The sequence below is a fragment of the Dermacentor andersoni genome, chromosome 8 (assembly GCF_023375885.2).
Source record: "Dermacentor andersoni chromosome 8, qqDerAnde1_hic_scaffold, whole genome shotgun sequence".
Lineage (NCBI taxonomy): Eukaryota > Metazoa > Arthropoda > Arachnida > Ixodida > Ixodidae > Dermacentor > Dermacentor andersoni.
Window position 1 is genome coordinate 66210218 of NC_092821.1, and position 19954 is coordinate 66230171.

General features: G+C 45.4%; 1 protein-coding gene across 2 annotated transcripts; it reads left to right on the forward strand.

Annotated features, from left to right (window-relative positions):
- The first annotated feature begins 213 nt into the window (after positions 1-213).
- Positions 214-18984, forward strand: LOC129386806 (uncharacterized). Of its 2 annotated transcripts, none has more exons than XM_055075044.2 (3): positions 214-417; positions 5293-5513; positions 15798-18984. In XM_055075044.2, exons 2-3 carry the CDS (start codon positions 5321-5323, stop codon positions 16940-16942), a joined length of 1338 nt encoding a protein of 445 aa, XP_054931019.2. In that variant the 5' UTR covers positions 214-417; positions 5293-5320; the 3' UTR covers positions 16943-18984. The 2 variants fall into 2 exon arrangements, with proteins under 2 accessions (XP_054931019.2, XP_054931018.2); XM_055075043.2 differs by having other exon boundaries at positions 215-423.
- The last annotated feature ends 970 nt before the right edge of the window (positions 18985-19954 follow it).

The following is a 19954-nucleotide window of genomic DNA, read 5'->3' on the forward strand; positions in this document are numbered from 1 at the left end:
TCGTGCTTTTCCGTGTACATCTGCCCTTTGTTTATCCATACTCCGAGCATACCACAGCCACGGCCGCTCGTTTTCATCCAGCGGCCGTGCCACAGCGCAGCAGCGCCAGATTTCCCTCTAGGTAATATGGTGAGAAACTCTATGCCCGATTCAAAGGGATTTGTCATAGCCTCCTTGAAGTCATCCGGCTACGGATGTGTTCACAGGCATCATCATCATCATCATAACAATAATCAGACGGCGGCAGTAGGAGCATGGTTTTGGTTGTGTCGCAGTGGTTTCATAGAATATACTGCTTTCGAAGGAAACCGCAGACCGTCGTCGTCGCCGGGCCTCCCCGGGTCTATACCATTTGATCAGGCCGCACGGTCCCCGTTGCCCAGCTGCCGGTGCTAACGTAACATGTCTGGAACTAAGGTGACAGTAAGTACTTCTCGGAGTTTTGCACGGTTACCTGTTCTTTTGCTATTGCAGGAACAACCGCGTATTGCGATTTCGTGCGGTATAACGTGGTCTCGAAATTTCAGCTAGCACGAAGCGGTTGATGCATCCTCGCAGAGATCGCAGGATCGTCTATTCGTAAACTTCTGCAGTTCCTATGCGCTGCCCCTAGTTGAAACAGTAGAGTGCCACTGTTGGTAATGTGCAACAGCCGTGGGCTTAATCGCGATGTGCCACCTCTCACGCGCCAACACTTGCATATGCACTGAACTAGACTATGCGAATGTGCTGCGAATGGTGTCTCACGGGTCTTTCTTTCTCGACCTTTCTTTGCGACTATAGGCCATGCGTTTCTATGCGGTTGTCACGGGATCGTTGTGCGATTGTGCTCAGCAGTGGTCACGCACGTGGCTGCATTTCTTTCCCTTACTCACCGTTTAATGGTGATGATCACTTCAGCTGAAGTGTCAGCACTTTCCATTTGTTGCTTTCAGATAGTGACTGTACATTCCCTTCACGTAAAGCTCGTTAGTAGCTCTGTGTGTGAGCTGTGGAGTTGCGTCATGCTCTGTGTACGTGGTGAGCGAGCCGATGAACAAGTTCACTACTCTGCTGCTGTCGCTTATGAGTACGTTCAAAGGCAAATGTGCATAAGTGCACGAATCAGCTCATTGTACCCACGACCGTTGCTTTCTTTGTTCATGTTGTAACGGCATGTTTGTGCACACGAAAAGAAAAGCTTAAGCAAGACTGCCTTTGAGTGGAGCGCAATATCATTCCCGGAAACTGCTGTTTGTGTAACCGTAATGTTTTCGTGGAAACGCTGGTGGTGAACGCTGTGCACGTAGGTGAGCTTCCCAAACTCCTGGCTCCCAAGGCTGTGGTAGAGTTACCAGGTGAGGATGGGTACGCAAGCGAGCAGTGAAGTGATGAGACGCTTAAGCAATGTTTCGCTAGGATCAACCGGAAGCAGACATGCTCAAATCAAAAGGGAAGTGTTGAATTCAAATTGGAAAAGGGGTTACTTTATCGGTGCTACACGGAGAAGAACGGATGGTCAGTGTGTCAGCTTGTCGTGCCGAGGTGCCACCGAGACGCTCTGTTAAAATTGGCACATGATGGTATAATGGCTGCCTGCCTAGGCATTCAGACGATTAAGGATCGGATGTCTGAGGAATTCTATTGGGTGGGCATCACGGCCAATGTGAAAAGGTTTGTCACCTCTTGCGACATTTGCCAGCGCTTGGTGCCAAAGGGCAGAGTGCCACGCGTTCCACTTGGAAGGATGCCCGTAATTGAAACCCCATTCAAATGGGTGGCTGTCGACATAGTGGGTCCTATACAACCACCCTCAAAACATTGGAACCGGTACATTCTGACCCTTATGGATTATGCAACCTGCTATCCAGACGTCGTGGCTCTATCCAGCATAGAGATAGAATGAGTGGCCGAGGCCCTGGTTGAGATGTTCTCCTGATATGGCGTCCCCAATGAGGTGCTGAGTGGTTGGGGCACAACTTTCACATCAGGCCTGATGAAAGAAGTGCCTCTGCTTCTTTCCGTGTGCCAGCTCCACACCTCCTCATACCATCGCATGGCCACTGGTATGGTGGAAAGGTCCAACGGAACTTTGAAGTTGGTGTTGAAGCGCATGTGCGCCAAAAAAAACGAGAGATTGGGACCACTATCTGGTGCCTGTCCTATCCACATACAGGGAAGTTCCCCAGGTCAGTATAGCCTTGTCGCCTTTTGAACTCTTATACAGCCAACATGTAAGGGGGCCTTTGGCGATCCTGAAGGAACCGTGGATGAATGGCAACTTCAGTGATGAAGCAAAGACCACCTGTAAGCATGTTTTCGATCTTTGGAACCGACTGGAGGAACCTTGCTGTATGGCACATGAGGAGTTGGATAAGGCAGGGGCACCTTACATGAAGCTTTACAACCGCAAGGCAAAAGAGCGGCAGTTTCACCCTGGAAACAGGGTATTGATCTTGCTTCCTACTGGCACCAACAAGCTGCTCCTGCAGTGGAAGGGGTCCTTTTGAAGTTGGGGAGAAGAGAGGAGAGGCTAACTATATTATTGACACAGCCGGCGGAAGGAAAATAATCCACGCCAACTTGCTCGAAAGATGTGAGGAGAGAGACTGCCCTCCAGCCAACATGTGCAATGTGACGTTCGGTGTCATGGAATTGGGTGACGATGGGAGCATTCCTGTCCCTGAACTACAGAAATGAGAAAGGGAGAAGGACGTGAAACTCTCCCACAAGCTAAATGCTGAACAGGTCAGACAGGTCCAATGTGTTATTGGAAAACCCGCACCCATCTTTTCTGATGGAATTGGCACATATCTATTTTAGTGTACCCACTTTTTTAGTCTTGTAAATATTTTTGCAAGCCCATCTGTATTCATGAATGAACAATGCATGTTTACCCATGGAAAATATTTTTTGTCACTTTAGCATTCTAAAAAGAAAGTTGTGGCAATATTTTGCGAAATAGGTCCGTCCAAAGATTTTAAATCTACAATAAAGAAATCTCAACCCTGAGAGTCGCATTTGGCGAAAAAAGTAGACCCTCAAAGGACTATGTGGAAGAAAAATGGTGGTGCTTCCATTCTTTAGAGATGATTGGGGACATTAATGTGATTAGCAATCTTAGAAGTGGCACACAGTTGTATATTTATTACATGATGAATAATATGAAAAGTGCACATACCCATGGCACATGCACAGTGACTCTAGTTGGCAGATGGCACAGTGTAGCCAGTGTGGCTGCGGAGCACCTGACCAATGCAGTGGTCAGACCTGCAAAGTGGCAGAAGGTGCTAAGGAACTCTGGATGTGCACAGGCTGCCACTGAAAATTGAACCTGGCAACATTTAACATGTGAACCCTCTCAAGTGAGGCTAGCTTAGTGGAGCTTCTTGAAGTATTATCGGGCATTGCATGAGATACCATTGGGCGTAATGAGGTATGAAAAACAGGAAGCTTATATAGAGCTAACGACCCTGTCCTCTGCTACAGAGGTCTTCCAGATAAGAGGAATTATAAGGTACCGCTTCTAATTGGCTTCTAATTCATTAAGTACATAACGGGCAACATTGATGAATTCTATAGTGTTGGCATGTGTATAAATAGCTTAATTTGGGTTAACGTTTTTCATGGACCAGTCTCTCTTACAGCATTGTCACATAGCTTAAACACCTTTTACGTATCAGAAGTTTCTCGAATGTTATTGCTGCTTGTGTTGTTTGCTACTGAACCTTGTGTAATCACATTGTATGTGTGACACAAACTGTGTACTACTTTCTGGAAGGCATGAAGGCACCAGCGATGACTCAAACCTTTGACGAGTCATGTTGAAAGCCGATGCACTTTACCCGCAGATGATGTTTCGACAGTCGATGATTGTGCTCGCCTCTAACATTGTGTTGAGTGTTACTTCATTTACTGGTCACAGGTTTTCCCAATGGGTTAGGCCACTTTGGTTGTTCACAATCACTACAATGCGACAGTATTAATAAAAGGGTAGTAGTCATCTTAATAAAACTTAATAGCAGGTATCAATTGCAGGTAGTACAAGCCTACTCTCCAACCTCCAGTGGTGATTATGGAAAAATAGAACAGTTTTATGGGGATGCTGAATTAGCATCGAGAAAGGTGCAAACTCGGTGTCCTGTAGTCATGGGCGACTTTAATGCAAAAGTGGAGGGTAATTGGCCTGGAGGACGAGCGACTGGTAACTATGGAATCAACTATAGAATAGTAGACAATAGATTTTGGTAGAGTTCACGGTAAATAATCACCTTCAGATTATGAATACCTTCTTCCGGAAGTGGAATAACAGGAAGTGGACCTGTAGAAGCCCTAATGGAGAAACAGGAAAGAAAATAGATTTAATACTCTGTGCCGACCCTAACATAGTGCGGTATGTAGAAGTGTTAGGTAGTGTAAATAGCAGCGATCAAAGACTAGAGACATCTAGGATTCTTTAAGTTTGAAAAGAAAAAGACCGAATTAGTCAAGAGGAAACTGGCCAGCCAACCTAGATTGGCCTGTAAAATTAGTGGGAGAGGCTGCACAGAGTCACTGAAGAGTGGCACATACTTAGTGACGTAACTTGGCATCATAAACGTTTGTTGAAGAGCAGCACATAAACAATGTTACATTCTCAGAGGTCCAGGTTGGGCTGACGGTTGGTAATGAACACAGTTCCCTCAGCAAAACAGGCAGATGCTCTACCCATTTGACCATCTACTACACAGTGACCGTAGTTAGCGGAAAAGAGATTAGGTACTGACATACCTATGTGCATACAGACCTAACGCTAACTGGGTAGAGTTCTTGAAGAATGTTATTGCTTTAAAGGTGAAATTTGGCAAGCAATGTATGTGTGGAGCAGCTGACGTCTATCAGGGTTACAGAATGGGCACCAATGGAAGTGATGTGCAATTGTGAACAGCAGACAACTAGGTAGTGTGATGAAATAGAAAATTAGCAAGCACAGGATGGTATCAGCTGGCACAAGACATGGGGCGATTGGGGATCCTACAGCGAACATGAAGTAGGCTAATGGCAATGACTTTAAGATTTTGCCATTACTTTTCCTCAGTTAGGCTACAGCAATAGCTTGTAAGACGTATGAGATGAAAAAGTGTGAGATATGTTCCAATGTCGAAGGCCTTCCACAGAAAAGCGATTGCCTTGCTTTCGAGTATTCATTGTGGATTGTCCCTCGTAGCCCTTTAGGAATATACTGAATTGAAAGGGTTGTCCTGTATTCTACGGCTGTGCATTGTAATCAGTCTGCATGTTTTTTATTGATGTATTTGTTACCTCTTTTTCTAGATGGTGTAACAGCACTGCGATCACTGCCATGAGCCAAACAGAAAGCATCACTGCCAAAACGGCATGCCGCGACCCTTTCAAGGTCGTTGGTCAGGTCGAGGTTGGCACACAGTGCAGCTTGCCTCTGGCTGACAAGTCTGTTGGCGGCTCGTTCAAACCAGGGAGTGAGTCCAGGAGTGTGCAGACGACGGAGGCTGTGGAACAGTTAAGCTCCACCTCAGGTGGGCAGTGCCTGGCTCTTCCCTTACATTTGCTTGGTTGTGTGAGTTTGTGGTAAATGGCCAAGTCTGCCTAGCTTGCTACGACCTGCTGAAGTGTGTATGACATTCTTCTGGCAAGGACAAATTAGCAGGTTTTTTATTCTTTTCTGCGTGCAGATTGGGGCAAAGTGCAAAAATAATGCTCTGCTGAGCTCATTGAAGCACCTTAGAATGCAGAGCTTAATGCAGAGCCGTGTTGATCTGGTGTTGTTGTAGCTCTTACATTGCTTTATGACAACCTTACAACTAGTGACTCTCTTAGCTATGTGTTCATAAGTGTATTCGTGTAAGAACGGGAATGTAGATCAATGCAGAATATCATTTGACCCTTGGGTATGAGGCAGATAAAGTTCAAGCAAAATTTTTTTATGCAGTTCACTGCACTTGGTTTTATCGATATGCTCATTCATTGAGGGAGGCGATAACTGCATGGAAATGTCGGGATTTATTTATTTATTTATTTATTTCACATGTTGTCAAGACCTGGAGGCGTTGCAGAAAGGAATGGTCAACAACAAAACAAGAAATAATGCAGTAAAAAACAATGAAGATATTAACAAAAGGCATTCTAACAGTTATCTTGAAGTTGGTAGAGTCGGTGGGGAGTGCGACTGATGTGGAAAGGCGATTCCATTGCGTGCGTGTCCTAGGGATGAATGAGTCATTGTAAGGGTTTATGTGGCACATTGGCATCCTGACTGTAAGGCTGCGGTCAGTGTGGGACGGAATTTAAGGGTTTCTTTTAAAAGGAGGTTCGAATGAAAAGCTTTGTGAAAAAGGCATAGAGATGGGAACATTCACAGCATGACGATTCATTTCATTGATGTGATACATGCATAGCGACAATAATTAGACAAGATGAAGCTAGCACCTCAGCTTTGAATACTTTGTAGAGCAGAAACTAATCAAGACTGATTTGGACCCCAAATGGCTTAAGCTTACTCCAATTTGGAGCAAACTAAAGTTTTATAAAGAGTTAACTTCAGGGAGGAAGGGGCCAAACTAAAATTGCGGCCCAAGCATGAGGTTAGCGCTATTAGTAACATAGTCAATATGTGAAAGCAGAGATATTTGTACAAGGTGATCGATGTCACAGGAGCAGCATTAATAAAGTATGTGTGCATAGCAACGTTATGAGATGTTCACATGGCCTTTCATTCATTTGAATTAATTGGCATGCACCAATTAGTACACAATTCACTTACCTGGTTAAGGCCATCCTGCAGTTCTTGGGAATCGGAAGGATTAGCAATTTCATGGTAGAGAACACAGTCATCCATGAATCACTTTACGGATGAAGAAAAATTCAGTTCAGAAGATCATTAATGTTGATTAAAAAGAGAAGTGGGCCCAGGACTGAGCCTTGAGGAACACCTGCTGGTACATTAGAAAATTGTGAATGGCAGTTACAGTTGAACCCACTTATAACAATACTGGTTTTAACAATATATCGGTTATAATAATGAGAGGCTGCTGCATCGTCGACTTTTGTATGTCTTGCATCGCGAAATAACCCACTTACTACAAAGCCCTGATGCCGAATTATCGCTTATAACGATGAAGTCTGGCTGTTGGGTGTCCAAGCCGAAAGGTAGTGAAATAAGAAATCCTTGAAAAGAAAAAAAAAGAAAACGAGAAGTTCAAACCCCTGCACGATGGCCCGCTGCTCCAGCAGGTGCTGCATGCTCATTTTCCAGTCATCTCCATGCGGCTCCCTCCCGTCACCATTTCCCCCCCCCCCCCCCCCCCCCCGAACAGGAATGGGCTGTACGCACAGCTCTACGCCGCCCCACGCTCCGAAATACAAATGAACCATGCCAACTGCACCATAAGCAGAATGCTCACATGTTCCTCGCTGGCTCCTCATTCAGTGCAGTTTGGCAGTTCTTCAACAGCTTAATCGCTCGCATTTGTTTTTGTTGGTTGCGTTGAAGTTGTTCCTGGCCATGCAGTTTCTCAACTTCGCTTGACAGGCCGCCGAAAAGGAAGATGACTGATCCACCCGCTGATCATCGGCAATGCATGACGTTGCCGGTGAAAAAAAAGCGCACCACTATAGATTTGGAAACTAAGTGCTTCTAACCGATGAGACAATCATCGCGAACATGCTTGCATCGGATAGCGACGGCGGCAGCGATGACGTGGTAGGGCAGGCTGCCTCAACGTTGTCCTCACAGGAGGCTCGGCATGATTCAGTCCCTCTGGGGCTTCGTGAGGAACCTTCTGCTGTACCATGTGGAGCGCTTGTATGCCTTGGAGAAGGATGTCGGCAAGCTTCGCGTAAAGCATGCATGGCTCACGGACATAGGCTTTTCTCGTGCAAGCCAGTGAGGCGGTGCATGTTGAGACACTTGTGGTGATCACTCCTCAGCGTTTCTTCTGGATTTCTCAAGCTGACAGGCTGCCACGGCCGCCATCTCACAATTTTTAAAAGGCCCCTTTTGGGGCCACCAAAGTGATGCCTTGGCGGTGCTCGCATATCGCTTGCAACCTGTGACACCTCTTTGCAGTTGTTATAGCAGTGCCATTCTTTAACAAGGACAGCCACCGCTTGTCCGGGAAGCAATTAAAGTGAACGCAATCAGCAGCCGGATAGAGGAAGGTGGTGGGGGCATTGGACTCCCCGCCATTGCAGTTTTCTCACATCAGTTCTCCTATCCTCCCATTTTGATTTTTTCATGCAACCCGGTTATAACAATTATCGGTTATAACAATGGAATTTTCGTGGCACTTGAATATTGTTATAAGTGGGTTTGACTGTATAGTCGAAACTCGCAATAGCGAAACCCTGCAATGAAATCTTGCAACAAGAAAATGTTTTCATAACCGCAGTGAATGCCCATAGGATTCAATGGATTTAATATCTCATGACAACGCAATGTCACTGTACTACAATTTCGCATCAATTAAATTCGCTGGAACGTAGCCCCCCATATAACCCACTCACACCAGGCTAGCAGGCTCCAAAATATGCTCAACTGCGATTGCTTTGCACTAAAATTCCGTAGAATACCACCACATTACACTTACATGACTGCCACCATTTTTTCTTACAAAAACAACCAAGTGCCTAGAACGATCGCGTGCGCCAGCAACACGTTATGGCCACCAAGTGTTCGAAATGGCACGCATGTTGCTATCGGCATGTGACAACGGTTTTTGCGCACCTGGCGCAGTGCTTAATTTGCACCTCAGTGAGAAAAATGCAGCAAAAACAATAAAATCCACCTCCCACCGACATGGAATTGTTTATGGCACTTGATGTAGTGGTCGCGGCATGGAGTTCCACGCATTCGGCTATGATTAAGTGATCAATCTGGATTATAGATTTCTTGCTTCAAGAACACCGGTTTCGTTGCCACCCAGCAGCCATCATGTGCGGATTCAGCACCGGATGAGCAGCCGTAATCTCGATCGATTGCCTTCATGTATACAAGATACAAACACTTTTACGCTCGGCACCGGGCGTGTCGGTGCTACGGGTGACAGCGTGCACTGGATAAATGCTGGTGCTCATGTAGAGTGCTGTTGCTCTGCGTCCGGTGCCAAGTTACGCAAAATGTCGCAGAAGTGATCGTATCCCCGAAAGTAGTTGACCGAGAATACTGCTCCACGGCATTGCTCCTGCTGCGGACCGACGCATACGGTGCACTTTGTACTGTCGGCATTGCGATTCTATATCCTCGAGTGAAGCTTGCCAAAGTAGGCTAACGGAATATTGACAGCAAAGTTTCGTTCTGTGACACATTACCTATATGTGCTGTCTCAATTCGTAGCAATGAAATTCTCACAAAAGCGAATTTTTTCGCATTTCCTGTCGATTTCGTTATTGTGAGGTTCAACTGTATTAGCGTTTACAAACTGTGTCTTGTTAGGAAGATTTTTTATCCACTTGAGCACTTTTACATCCAGGTTAAATTCCGTCAACTTAAGCACAAGTAAATAATGGGTCACAGAGCCAAAGGCTTCAGCTAAATCAAGAAATATGCAGTCGATGCTGGTACCTAGATAAGAAATTGGAAAAAGATCATTAGTACTTGATAAGACCTGTGTTTCACATGAAAAGAACTTGCGGAAACTGTGTTGACAGGTGTTAAAAAAGGAGTTGGATTGTGGAAACTCAGCCAAATGTGAATATACAGTGAAACCTCGTTAAACTGTAGTGGCCGGAGCTCAGAACAAGTACATACTAAACGGTAGTACTGCTTAACCGAAATAGCTTGAGATCGCCCACTTACCTGTCAAAAACGGAACTCAGAGAGAGTGCGATGAAAGGCGAAAGAAACATGTACTAGTTATTCACTTAGCGCGACAGAAGTGTTATTTTCGTTTGTTGCCGCGGCGGCCTAACAGCGACAACCGCGGCCTCAAACTTACTGAAGCTCCAAGCCAGCTTTTCAGCCAGCCCCATCTTCTTGGCAAACACTCTCATGACAGATTCCTCATTGGCGTTGCATATTCTCTATGTACGGGCACGGTAGCACTGCAGATGTCGCAGGGCGCCTTTTTCATTGCGGGGTGCTGTTCTTGTCGTGACAATTGCATTCATGAGGCTGACGTAATGCGCAGCTTCTGCCACTGTCGGGTCTAAATTGCCCGTGCTGTCGCTTTCCGTGTCATCCTCATCACTGTCGCTAGGCGACACTTCGGCAACAACGGGTAGCCGACATCTCTTCGCAGTCGCAGCAGCGCTGCCAAGGAACTGCTGCTTCGCATTCCAAATGCCACACAACGTAGTCAACAGTAGCTCCTTGTGACGTGTCAGCGCCGACTTCTTCGTGTCACTTTCGATAGCATGAATGATATCTAAGTTTTCTTCTATGCTGAGCAGCCAGCGTCTTTTTTATCCAAGCTTCAGCATGACGCAAGTCCTTGTTTGCGCGATGCCACAACGCTCTCTGGCATGGCGGCGAAATGATGTTGATGTGGCTTCACGCGCGAACGCACTGGGCGCTTGGAAGCTGTTGCTCTGATCCATGGTTCCAATCTCTGAGGCTTGTTGTTCTGCCGGGCGACCCGATGGAATGAATATATTACATACTCGAGAATTTACATGAAATGCGTGTTGGTGAGGTAGGCTTGTAATCGCTGGGTAAATGTGTGTTATCTATTTTGTGAACTAGAATCGCCTTTCCCATGCACTAGTCATGTGGAAGAACAGAGTGCTCCAATGACTGTGAAAATATGCGACAACATAACAGCACAAAAAATACTCATTTCAAGATTTCTGAATTGAGGCAGGCTGTGCCGGCAGAGGAAGATCTGTTTTGATTGTTAATAAGGCAGCTAACGTCAACCTGGTCAGTAGTAATTGAATCCATAGGCAAAAAACCCGAATTGGGTACAAGCGGTAATATACGTGGTAATCTATGTGGCATCACAGTAACATAGGGAAAAAATGCATCATTAAACATCATGAATACATCACAGCACTCTTCGGAAGCAACAGTTTCATCATTGGGGTATGTTAGCTGGATTATTTTACTGGGGTTAGTGGTAACTATGGTCCAGAATTTACCAGGATTAGTTTGCAAGAGAGACGGAAGTGTAACAGTATCAAAGTGGCTGTTTCGCACTAGCGGTGGCTCCGTTGCAGTCGCTTTCAGCACGGTATTAAGCGGACCAAGTGACGTTACTGCGTGAAGCTTTTGCGTGACAAAACAGCTGCTTTCTTTTGTTACGAAGTCCCTTCAAAAAGGGGCTGAACCAAGGTGACCATGGTTTGCAAATGACGATCCTTTGTGGCACAAAACGTTTGATTAATGATGACAACATTTTATGTTTGGAAATACACAAATTTTCAGCAACACAGTGCTGATTACAATTAGCGATGTAAGGAGCTGCGAAAATTTTCATTTCAGCAGTAATCGAAGCTATGTCAGCTTTGCTATAATTACAAATGACCTTTTCAGTTTTCGTAACAGGAGTCCGTGTCTCGACATGAAAAGTGAGCACAACATGATCGCTTAAGCCGTTTAAGCAAACAATTGGGAAAACTACATCAGGGTTCGCAGTGAGAATCAGGTCTAGTATGTTTGATGAAGCAGATGTGCGTAGGTGAAGTGGAAGTCCAAAGTAGGCTAGGTGAAGTGGTAGTCCAAACAAGTGTTTCTAAACTGGGTACTCTGACAAGACTGGGACGTTGCCGTTTCATTGTGCTAAATGATATTGGGAAAGTTGGAGTCACCAAGAAGAAAAAGAGTCTAGTTAGGGTATCTGACAATTTGTTTAATGCGTCGTGAAGGTCCTCACAAAATGATGTGGAAGCAGTTGAAGGCTGATAGCATGTGCAAAATATGTCTCTGTTGTCGAGCACAATGCAAACACACACTAGTTCAAGCGGTGTTTCTATGGAAACAGAGTTCAAAATGAACATTTCAGTAACTGCAATCGAGGCGCTTACCTCCACCTGATTGCACACCATAATCGCAGCGATGACCCGAATACTGTTTTTCACTATCAAAAATTTCGCTAGTCTTTTATCTCAGCAGACAGCCACGTTTGGGTAAGCCATACGATGTCAGCAACGCATGAATAAATTCATGTGGACATTGGAGTGGCTTGCTGCACGATAATCATGACTCTCAATACTTTTCAGGACTCTCAATAAAGCTTTTCCATCTATCCATCCAGTGCAGCACGTCTACTTAGCGGGCTTTGCACGCTAGTGAAAAATACTGATATGCTGTCATTCCATTGCCCATGAAGCTAGTAATGTCGAACTATTTCTTTTGATAGTTTGATGTGACCAAACTGTAAAGCGTCCTTCACGTAGTATGTCGAGTTCGCATACATTGTCAGAGACAGAACAGTAAACGTAGCATTTCTTGTTCAGAGATAGCTTGTTTAGCTGTAGCGAGTATGGTTGCCGTGTTGCTCGGCGTAAATCTTCTCCCACAGATTCAGGCTTTTCAGGCTACATCTCAGTGTCAGAATTGTGTCCTTTAGTTTAGAACAAGAAAAATTATAATTGGGTGAGTCTTGTTAGCATTTTACATGCAAGTGAGTGGGTTCTACATACCATATTCTCAAGGGCCACAAACTTAACATCAAGGAATAAAAGGTCACTCACCGATTTTTCAGACTGCGTCCACGATTCTGACGGATTGTTCGAAATACCACAAAATACTAAGTTATCATGGTGGGAGTGATCTTCTAAGTCATCGAGACTCATTAAGACAGAGACATTTTCATTTTCTGCGGCATGAGCTACAACCAGACCTCGACCCCCATCCGGACTCTCTCGACCCTAGACAACAGTGCTTTGCCTACTGTGGCTTGGTGTCACTTTCACAAGATCTTTTACCTTCCAAGTCAGTATGGACAAGAGCACGACTTGCAGTCACTGCGGTGGCGACGAGACTATGGAACATGTACTTTGCCACTGTCCTCAATACAGAGTACACCAGCTGTTGCTAGCGGCTGGGTTGGCACCCCTTGACGACAGGCCACTTTCAGAACAGAGAGTCGTGGAAGGCCAACATGAACTGTCATCGCACCGAAAGTCGGTCAAGGCTTTGCTGACCTTTTTACGTGGCAGCAACCTAGTAGAAAGACTATAATAACCCTGTCTTCTTTTATATACAGAAGACCTATGGGCCCCGGGTGCCAGACGACCTAGCTACGCCACTGAGTGGAGCTCTTAGAACCTCGCAGGGTTTCGCTTGACGTCCACAGCTTCACCAAGCTGGGGGAAAGAGAGCACGGAGAGAGTGAAAGTAGAGTACAGTAAACCCTCGTTAACTCGAACTTGCATATCTCGGAATATCGGTTAAGTCGAAAGTTTTCCACACTGCGCCTTTCCCACCCATAGGTGTTATGTATTTGCTCCCGTTTATCTTGAAGCATTTTTCGAATATGTATATCTCGACATTTTTACCGGGATGGCTGAAGGCAAAGGCCATTACCGAAAAGTGATACAGGCTCTGAGCGAGCACTTGGTTTCTACTAAGTGCCGAACGTGGTCACGATCTAAGGGTGAATACAAAATTCCCGCAGATGCAGCCGTTTTCCGCCAACCGCGTCAAGTAACCTTGCAAGCAGTCACGTAGTGTGCGCTGCTTGCGCGCGGGGGCTCATGGGTTTTATCGGGTAGTCGCTCCAGTGGGCTGCCGCTGCTTGTTATCGGTAAGTCACTCAATCCAAGGTGCTTTCGAAATGCACGGCTCCTGAAAGATGTGACTTACCACGCCAATAAAACAGCCTGGATCACTGCAGCGCTCTTTGAAAGCATGTACGTGCTCTTGACCACAACATGTCAAAGGGCAGCCGGAAAGCGTTGTTCGTTGTGAACAGCTGCCCCGGCCACGGAAAAATCAACAACTTGGAGGCAGTCACGCTGGAGTTCCTGCCTGCTAATATGGCATCTGTGCTACAGCCGATGGACCAAGGAGTCATTGAGGTTGCTTGCAAGTTCTACAGGAATAGCCTCCTGCGCCAAATTTTGTGTTCTTACGACAGTGGTAAGAAGTATGAAATAGATTTGCTGGGTGCAGTCCACCTGATCGCCAAAGCCTTGCGACAAGTACGTCCATTGACGATTGCTAATTGTTTCGCGCACGCAGGATTTTCACGCACCGAGAAATCGCTCGAGCCAGACACTGACGAGTTCAGTGATTGCGATTAACTTTACGGCGAAGTTCGCAAAGCTACCAACTGCGCCAGCGGTGCCAAAGACGGTGAAGTCACTCTTGAAGAGTGTGTGCTCTACAAGTCGGACGTGCCCGTTACCGGAATGTTGTCCGACGCCGACATTGTTGAAATGGCAGTGAACGACGGTGATCATGCTGACGAAGAACAACCTAGAGAAGTGCCGACAACTGCAGAAACAAGAAACTTGCTCCGCAACAAAGTTGAATGCAGCGGCAACGAACAACGGCTCATGCAGTGCGTTCAGCAGCTCGACGACGGTTTTCTCGCGCCGAATGCCAACACAAAGCATGAAAGCATCACCCAGTTCTTCTTTCCAAAATAATAAAATTCAGTTTTTTCTCGGAATTCTGCGCTTATTGCAAAAGCTTCCCTCGTGCTGTGGAGCATTTTTTAGCAGTGCTAGTTGTTACTGGCTCTTTCAGTGACCCGGTCACTGAAATTTTCAGCATTTTGCTTAACTCAAAACTCCGCTTATATCAAAATTTTTCCTGGATTTCACAACTTTGAGTTAACGAGGGTTTACTGTATAAGAATCACATTGTGCAGCATAGCGACATGGCGAGGGTCGGTGGAGCCTAACAGGGAGAAGGAGCGGCGCTGCGGGCACACAGATTGTGTGGCGTCATTGCTGTCTGATAAAAAACCCCGCGCTCATTTTGGCGGTCTTCTTTCTCGCAGTGGGAAAAAAAAATTTATGCCTGACTCTGCTATCGTAAACAGCAGAGACCAGCGGAGCTGGGGGAAGCCCAGCAAAAGTTAGACTGAATGTTCAGTTTGGCACATTTTTGGTGGCTTCCCCCAGCTTTGCTGCTCTCTGGTGTTTGCAGTAGCAGAGTCACACCTAATTTTTTTTCACAGTATACATGGCAAACACAAGAAGAATGTGCCAAATGTATCTTGCAACACCTGACCAAAGCCCAACTACTCCTTGGTTATTCAGGCGCATGCTGTTACAGCATAAGATTTGCAAAGTGGTTTACAGAGTTTACGGGCACTAAGTGGAATTTGAATATGTTCGTTTTTCAACACTCGATTTTCTGGGCCTGCCTGAATATTTGGACTCTGCCATGGTACCTCCATCTGCTCCATAGAGTCATTGTATAACAACTAATAAAATTTTGTATGTTTCAAGCTCTTCTTGTTTGATTTTTTGAACTGTTCTTGGAATCACAAGTAAAAATCTACCGAAAACACAAACAGCATCGCTGTCATTTTATTTTCCTGCATTCTCAAACCAGCGTTGCACACATCTCACGTGCAAATTCATAGCTCCCATTTCCGGTTCAGCCTCGATAGCAGGCACCGCTTGCTGCGCCAATTGCTGTCAGCACTCGTCAGCTGCATATGGTCGGTGGTACTGTTTGTATCGCTGTTTGTAGTACTGTTTGTAAGAAAAAAATATTTGGAAGTAGTCATACAGGCACGTTGGTGTGAGTCTTTAAGTAGATGACCAGTGTGTTGAGACGTTTGTGCTAGCAATGTGCTGATGTGAGGTTCTTGTTCGATCTGGGAAGGATAAAATTTAATATATAGATACAGGATAACAACTTTTACTCACAATAACTTTTACTTCATTTTGTTTTCTCTCTGCAGCATCAAGGCCTTCTATTTCTCCCACTGCCAAAAGTGACAACTCGGAGCAAGGATGCCTCAACCAATGTGACTATGAGACTGATAATCTGTCTTCTCCAGAAACACATGCCAGCGTCCATACTGGCAAAAGGCCATTTCACTGCCCTTTATGCCCTGAGAGCTTTTTGCAAAAGCCCAACCTGCAAACCCACCTTCTCACCCACACAGGCAAGAAGCCATTTCAGTGCCCTTTGTGCTCTCGGACCTTCTCAGAAAAATGCAACCTTATGAAACACCTGTCCACCCACACAGGCAAGACACCATTTCAATGCGCTTCATGTTTTCGGAACTTCTCGGGAAAGGCTCGCCTGAAAGAGCACCTGCGCACCCATACAGGCGAGAAGCCATTTCATTGCCCTTTATGCCCTCAGAGCTTTTCTCAAAAGTCCAACCTGAAAACTCACCTGCTCACCCACACAGGCGAGAAACCATTTCAGTGCCCTTTGTGCTCTCACAGCTGCTCACGAAAGGGCAACCTTATGAAACACCTGAGCACCCATACAGGCGAGAAACCATTTCAGTGCCCTTCATGCTCTCGGCGCTTCGCACGAAAGACACTTCTTGAACTGCACCTGCGCACCCACACAGGTGAGAAGCCGTTTCAGTGCCCTTCGTGCCTTCGGAGCTTCGCACAAAAGGCTGCCCTTATGAAACACTTGCGCACCCACACAGGTGAGAAGCCATATCAGTGCCCTTCATGCTCTCGAAGTTTCTCAGTAAGATGGAACCTTACGAAACATCTGTGCACCCACACAGGGGAGAAGCCATTTCAGTGCTCTTCATGCTTTCAGAGCTTCTCAGAAAAGGCTCGCCTGAAAGCGCACCTGCTCACCCACACAGGCGACAAGCCATTTGAGTGCCCTTCATGCTCTCAGAGTTTCACACGAAAGGATTACCTGAAAGAGCACCTGCGCACCCACACAGGCGAGAAGCCCTTTGAGTGCCATTCATGCTCTCAAAGCTTTTCACGAAAGACCCATCTGAAACAGCACCTGCGCACCCACACTGGCGAGAAGCCATTTGAGTGCACTTCATGCTCTCAGAGCTTCTCACGAAAGGATTACCTGAAAAGCCACCTGCGTACTCACACAGGCGATAAGCTGTAGCAGTGCCCTTCATGCTCTGAAAGCTTCTCACAAAACATTTGGTTTAAAGCCCACATATGCACCCATACAGGTGAGAAGCCATTTAAATGTCCTTCATGCCTTCAGAGCTGCTCACAGAAGGCCAGCCTGAAATCCCACCTGCGCACCGACACAGGCAAAAAGCCATATAAGTGCCCTTCGTGCTCTCTGAGCTTCTCAGAAAATGGCACCCTTACGAAACACCTGTGCACCCACATGCGAAAAGCCATTCCAGTGCTCCTCATGCTCTTGAGTTTCTTGTTCAAGAGTTCCTTGAAGATACACCAGTGCATTCATACCGGTGACCAGCCATACAGCTGCACCATCTGCTCCACGTTCTTTATGCAGTCTCATCAATTCATCAGACATGAGAGAGCACAGCGCCACAATACTCTAGGGTAGGTCAACAACCATGTTGAAGTAGTCCGAATTGAAAATCTACATAGTGTAGCATGCTGCATGGTGTTCTGCTGCATAGTGTTCTACTGCATCAGGTAAAACAAGCATCTCCATGTTCTCAGGGGTGCTGCAGCACTTTTTTTCTGGTCGCCATATTTGTTCTAGATGTTTTTGCAGTATGTCATACAACATACCGTAAAATTCCAAGCAACTGCCATTTGAAATGGCGCCAACTACCGAACAAGCTCCCCTCCCTTTCTTCACTGCTTCGTGCATTTTCACCGGACTGCCTGGCTACAGTTCTTGTGGCATATCTGTTACGATATTGCATATTGAATTATACGACATGGTTTGGTGAGAAAGAAATTTATTGTTTAGTTGCACTTCTGCCAAAGCAATAGTTCCTATAGCCTGCATAGCCATAGCCTTTGTGAGTTGCCGTTTTGGTCAAACGTGCGAGGTACATGGCGAGATTTTGTGTGCGATGTCATACGATGTGTCTCCGACTTGCCACATACGATGATTCGGGAGACATGGTACAAAAGAGCGAGCGGTGCATAGCTCCACCCAGAACCGACGCCACTGCATGGACACTCAGAATGACTTCTCAAATAAATTGAAAACAAATATATTTGCACACCTCTCTCGTCATAAAAAAGATGCCAATATAAAAATGACAATGCTAACAACATAGACGTGTTTCTGCAAGGCCACGTCCGCAGTGTCGGCTCCATTGACGGCTGCCAATGACTAGGAGCCGGCAGGCCTAGTTCACGAGGCCGTTGAATCAGACACCGGTGGTGCTTGAGACACGACTGCATGCAGCTCATAACCAAATGCCTCTGTCGGTTAGTGCAACGTGTACACAATTATGTCACCCTTAAATTGCAATACATTTGTTTATATCAATGCCAACAGAAGCCATCGAGCAAGCCAGGCGAGCCTGCGATTGCTGGGAGACGGTATAGGCCTAGCTTGCTGGCTGCCAGGTTTGGAGCCGAGAGCCCTTGAATTTCAGTCCGCGATCGAGCAAGGGCCCCTTGCAAACTTTCTTGGATCATATTTCACCACAGAGGGGGGGGGGGGGGGGCAGCACTTGCTTGGAATATTACGGTAGAACAAATAAAATTATGAAAACTCAGCTACAGAATGCCGTTATAGCTGAGAAATAATTGTACAGTTAAACCTCAATATAGTGAAGACCGTGAAATCAGCAATTTGCTTTGTTCTATCGTGACTTCTCATTATTCAATAAGTATACAATATTTGTTTTTAATTTAAGAATTGCTGTTTGCATGCCTCTCCGAAAGATGTATTTTCATTGTAATACTTATTATTACACTACAGATGTCTGAATGATCTGCTTTCTAAGTTCTGTGTTTTTTTTCTTTTTCGGAATTGTCTATTGGTGCATATGAAAGTGTCCTGTTGGACCCATTCATGTATTTGTTGCCTCTAGGTTTGGGTATACATGGTTCGTCCTGGACTCTTGATCTTACTGTGTTCGCACATTTTTTTTTCCTTTTTATGGATTGGTGTTCTTAAAACAATTGAATGTTCAATAAATTAGCTGCCCATTGTCTGTTTCATCAGAGCACCAAATAAATGCCTTCGTTTAATGAGTATTTGTTGTCTGTTCTTGGTATTTTAGTACTTGAATGTCGGCATGCAATATAATAATGTTAGCATTTTATTCACTCTGGGGCTGCAAGGGAAGTTGATTGATGGCACTCTGAAGTTTGTTATTAGCAGATAAGGCACTTGGTTAGACCTAACATAAAATGAGTAATTTGAGTTTGGAGTCAAATGTCAAGTCCACCATGCCTCATTAATTACTTCGTTTTAGTTCAACAAATGTATCCGCATTTCTACAACTGCTATTGTGACATATATTTGTAGAAATACTTGTATAAAATTTACATTTTGAATTGGGCATACATCTGCACTGTATAATACATTTGTGCACAGAAGGCAAGAAATTTCACCAATCCTGTTTTTTGACCGTTAAGATTCTTTTTGAATTGCAGTTGAGCCAAACTCTCATAAGGAATTTCCTCACCAGCAAAATTGTGCACAGAACATGTTAAGATAATACATTTAAGAATTATCACTTTGTTTAATGTGTGTGCGAATATTTTTATTTCGAATAGGCACTTCATAAATACAAATATATTCTCCAAACCTTCGTATGCTTAAATGATTTTAAAGATTTTGTACACTTATTGAGTCATTAGGGCAGGTTCTTCTGATTGATACATATAAATGCTTCGCATAAATTATGGCAAATTTATGGCAAATAAATGTTTGGAATAGTTAAAATGCTAGTCAATTTGTTTCTATAAAAAAATTGGCTGAAGGTTTAGCTTGGTTAAGCCTGGAAGATTGCGAAAGCAATACCCTTGGCTGCGCCTTCGTTCGGCTGATGGTGTGGACATGGTTGCCTTTTGTTAAACTTATGGCTATACATCATCCGACATAGCGCAAGGCAGCGCGCCGATCACTGCGAGGAGCCGAGCTGTAGCCCCATTTATCCTCCTAGCGTGACGTCACACCAGCGAGCGCCCTTTCTCGGTAGCGCCGCAGCAGCGGTGCGCA

Excerpts from the sequence above, each read along its gene's own strand:
- LOC129386806 (XM_055075044.2), top strand. The coding sequence starts at position 5,321 with ATGAGCCAAACAGAAAGCATCACTGCCAAAACGGCATGCCGCGACCCT. Across the intron at positions 5,514-15,797 it reads ACAGTTAAGCTCCACCTCAG|CATCAAGGCCTTCTATTTCT; the intron begins GTGGGCAGTGCC and ends TTCTCTCTGCAG.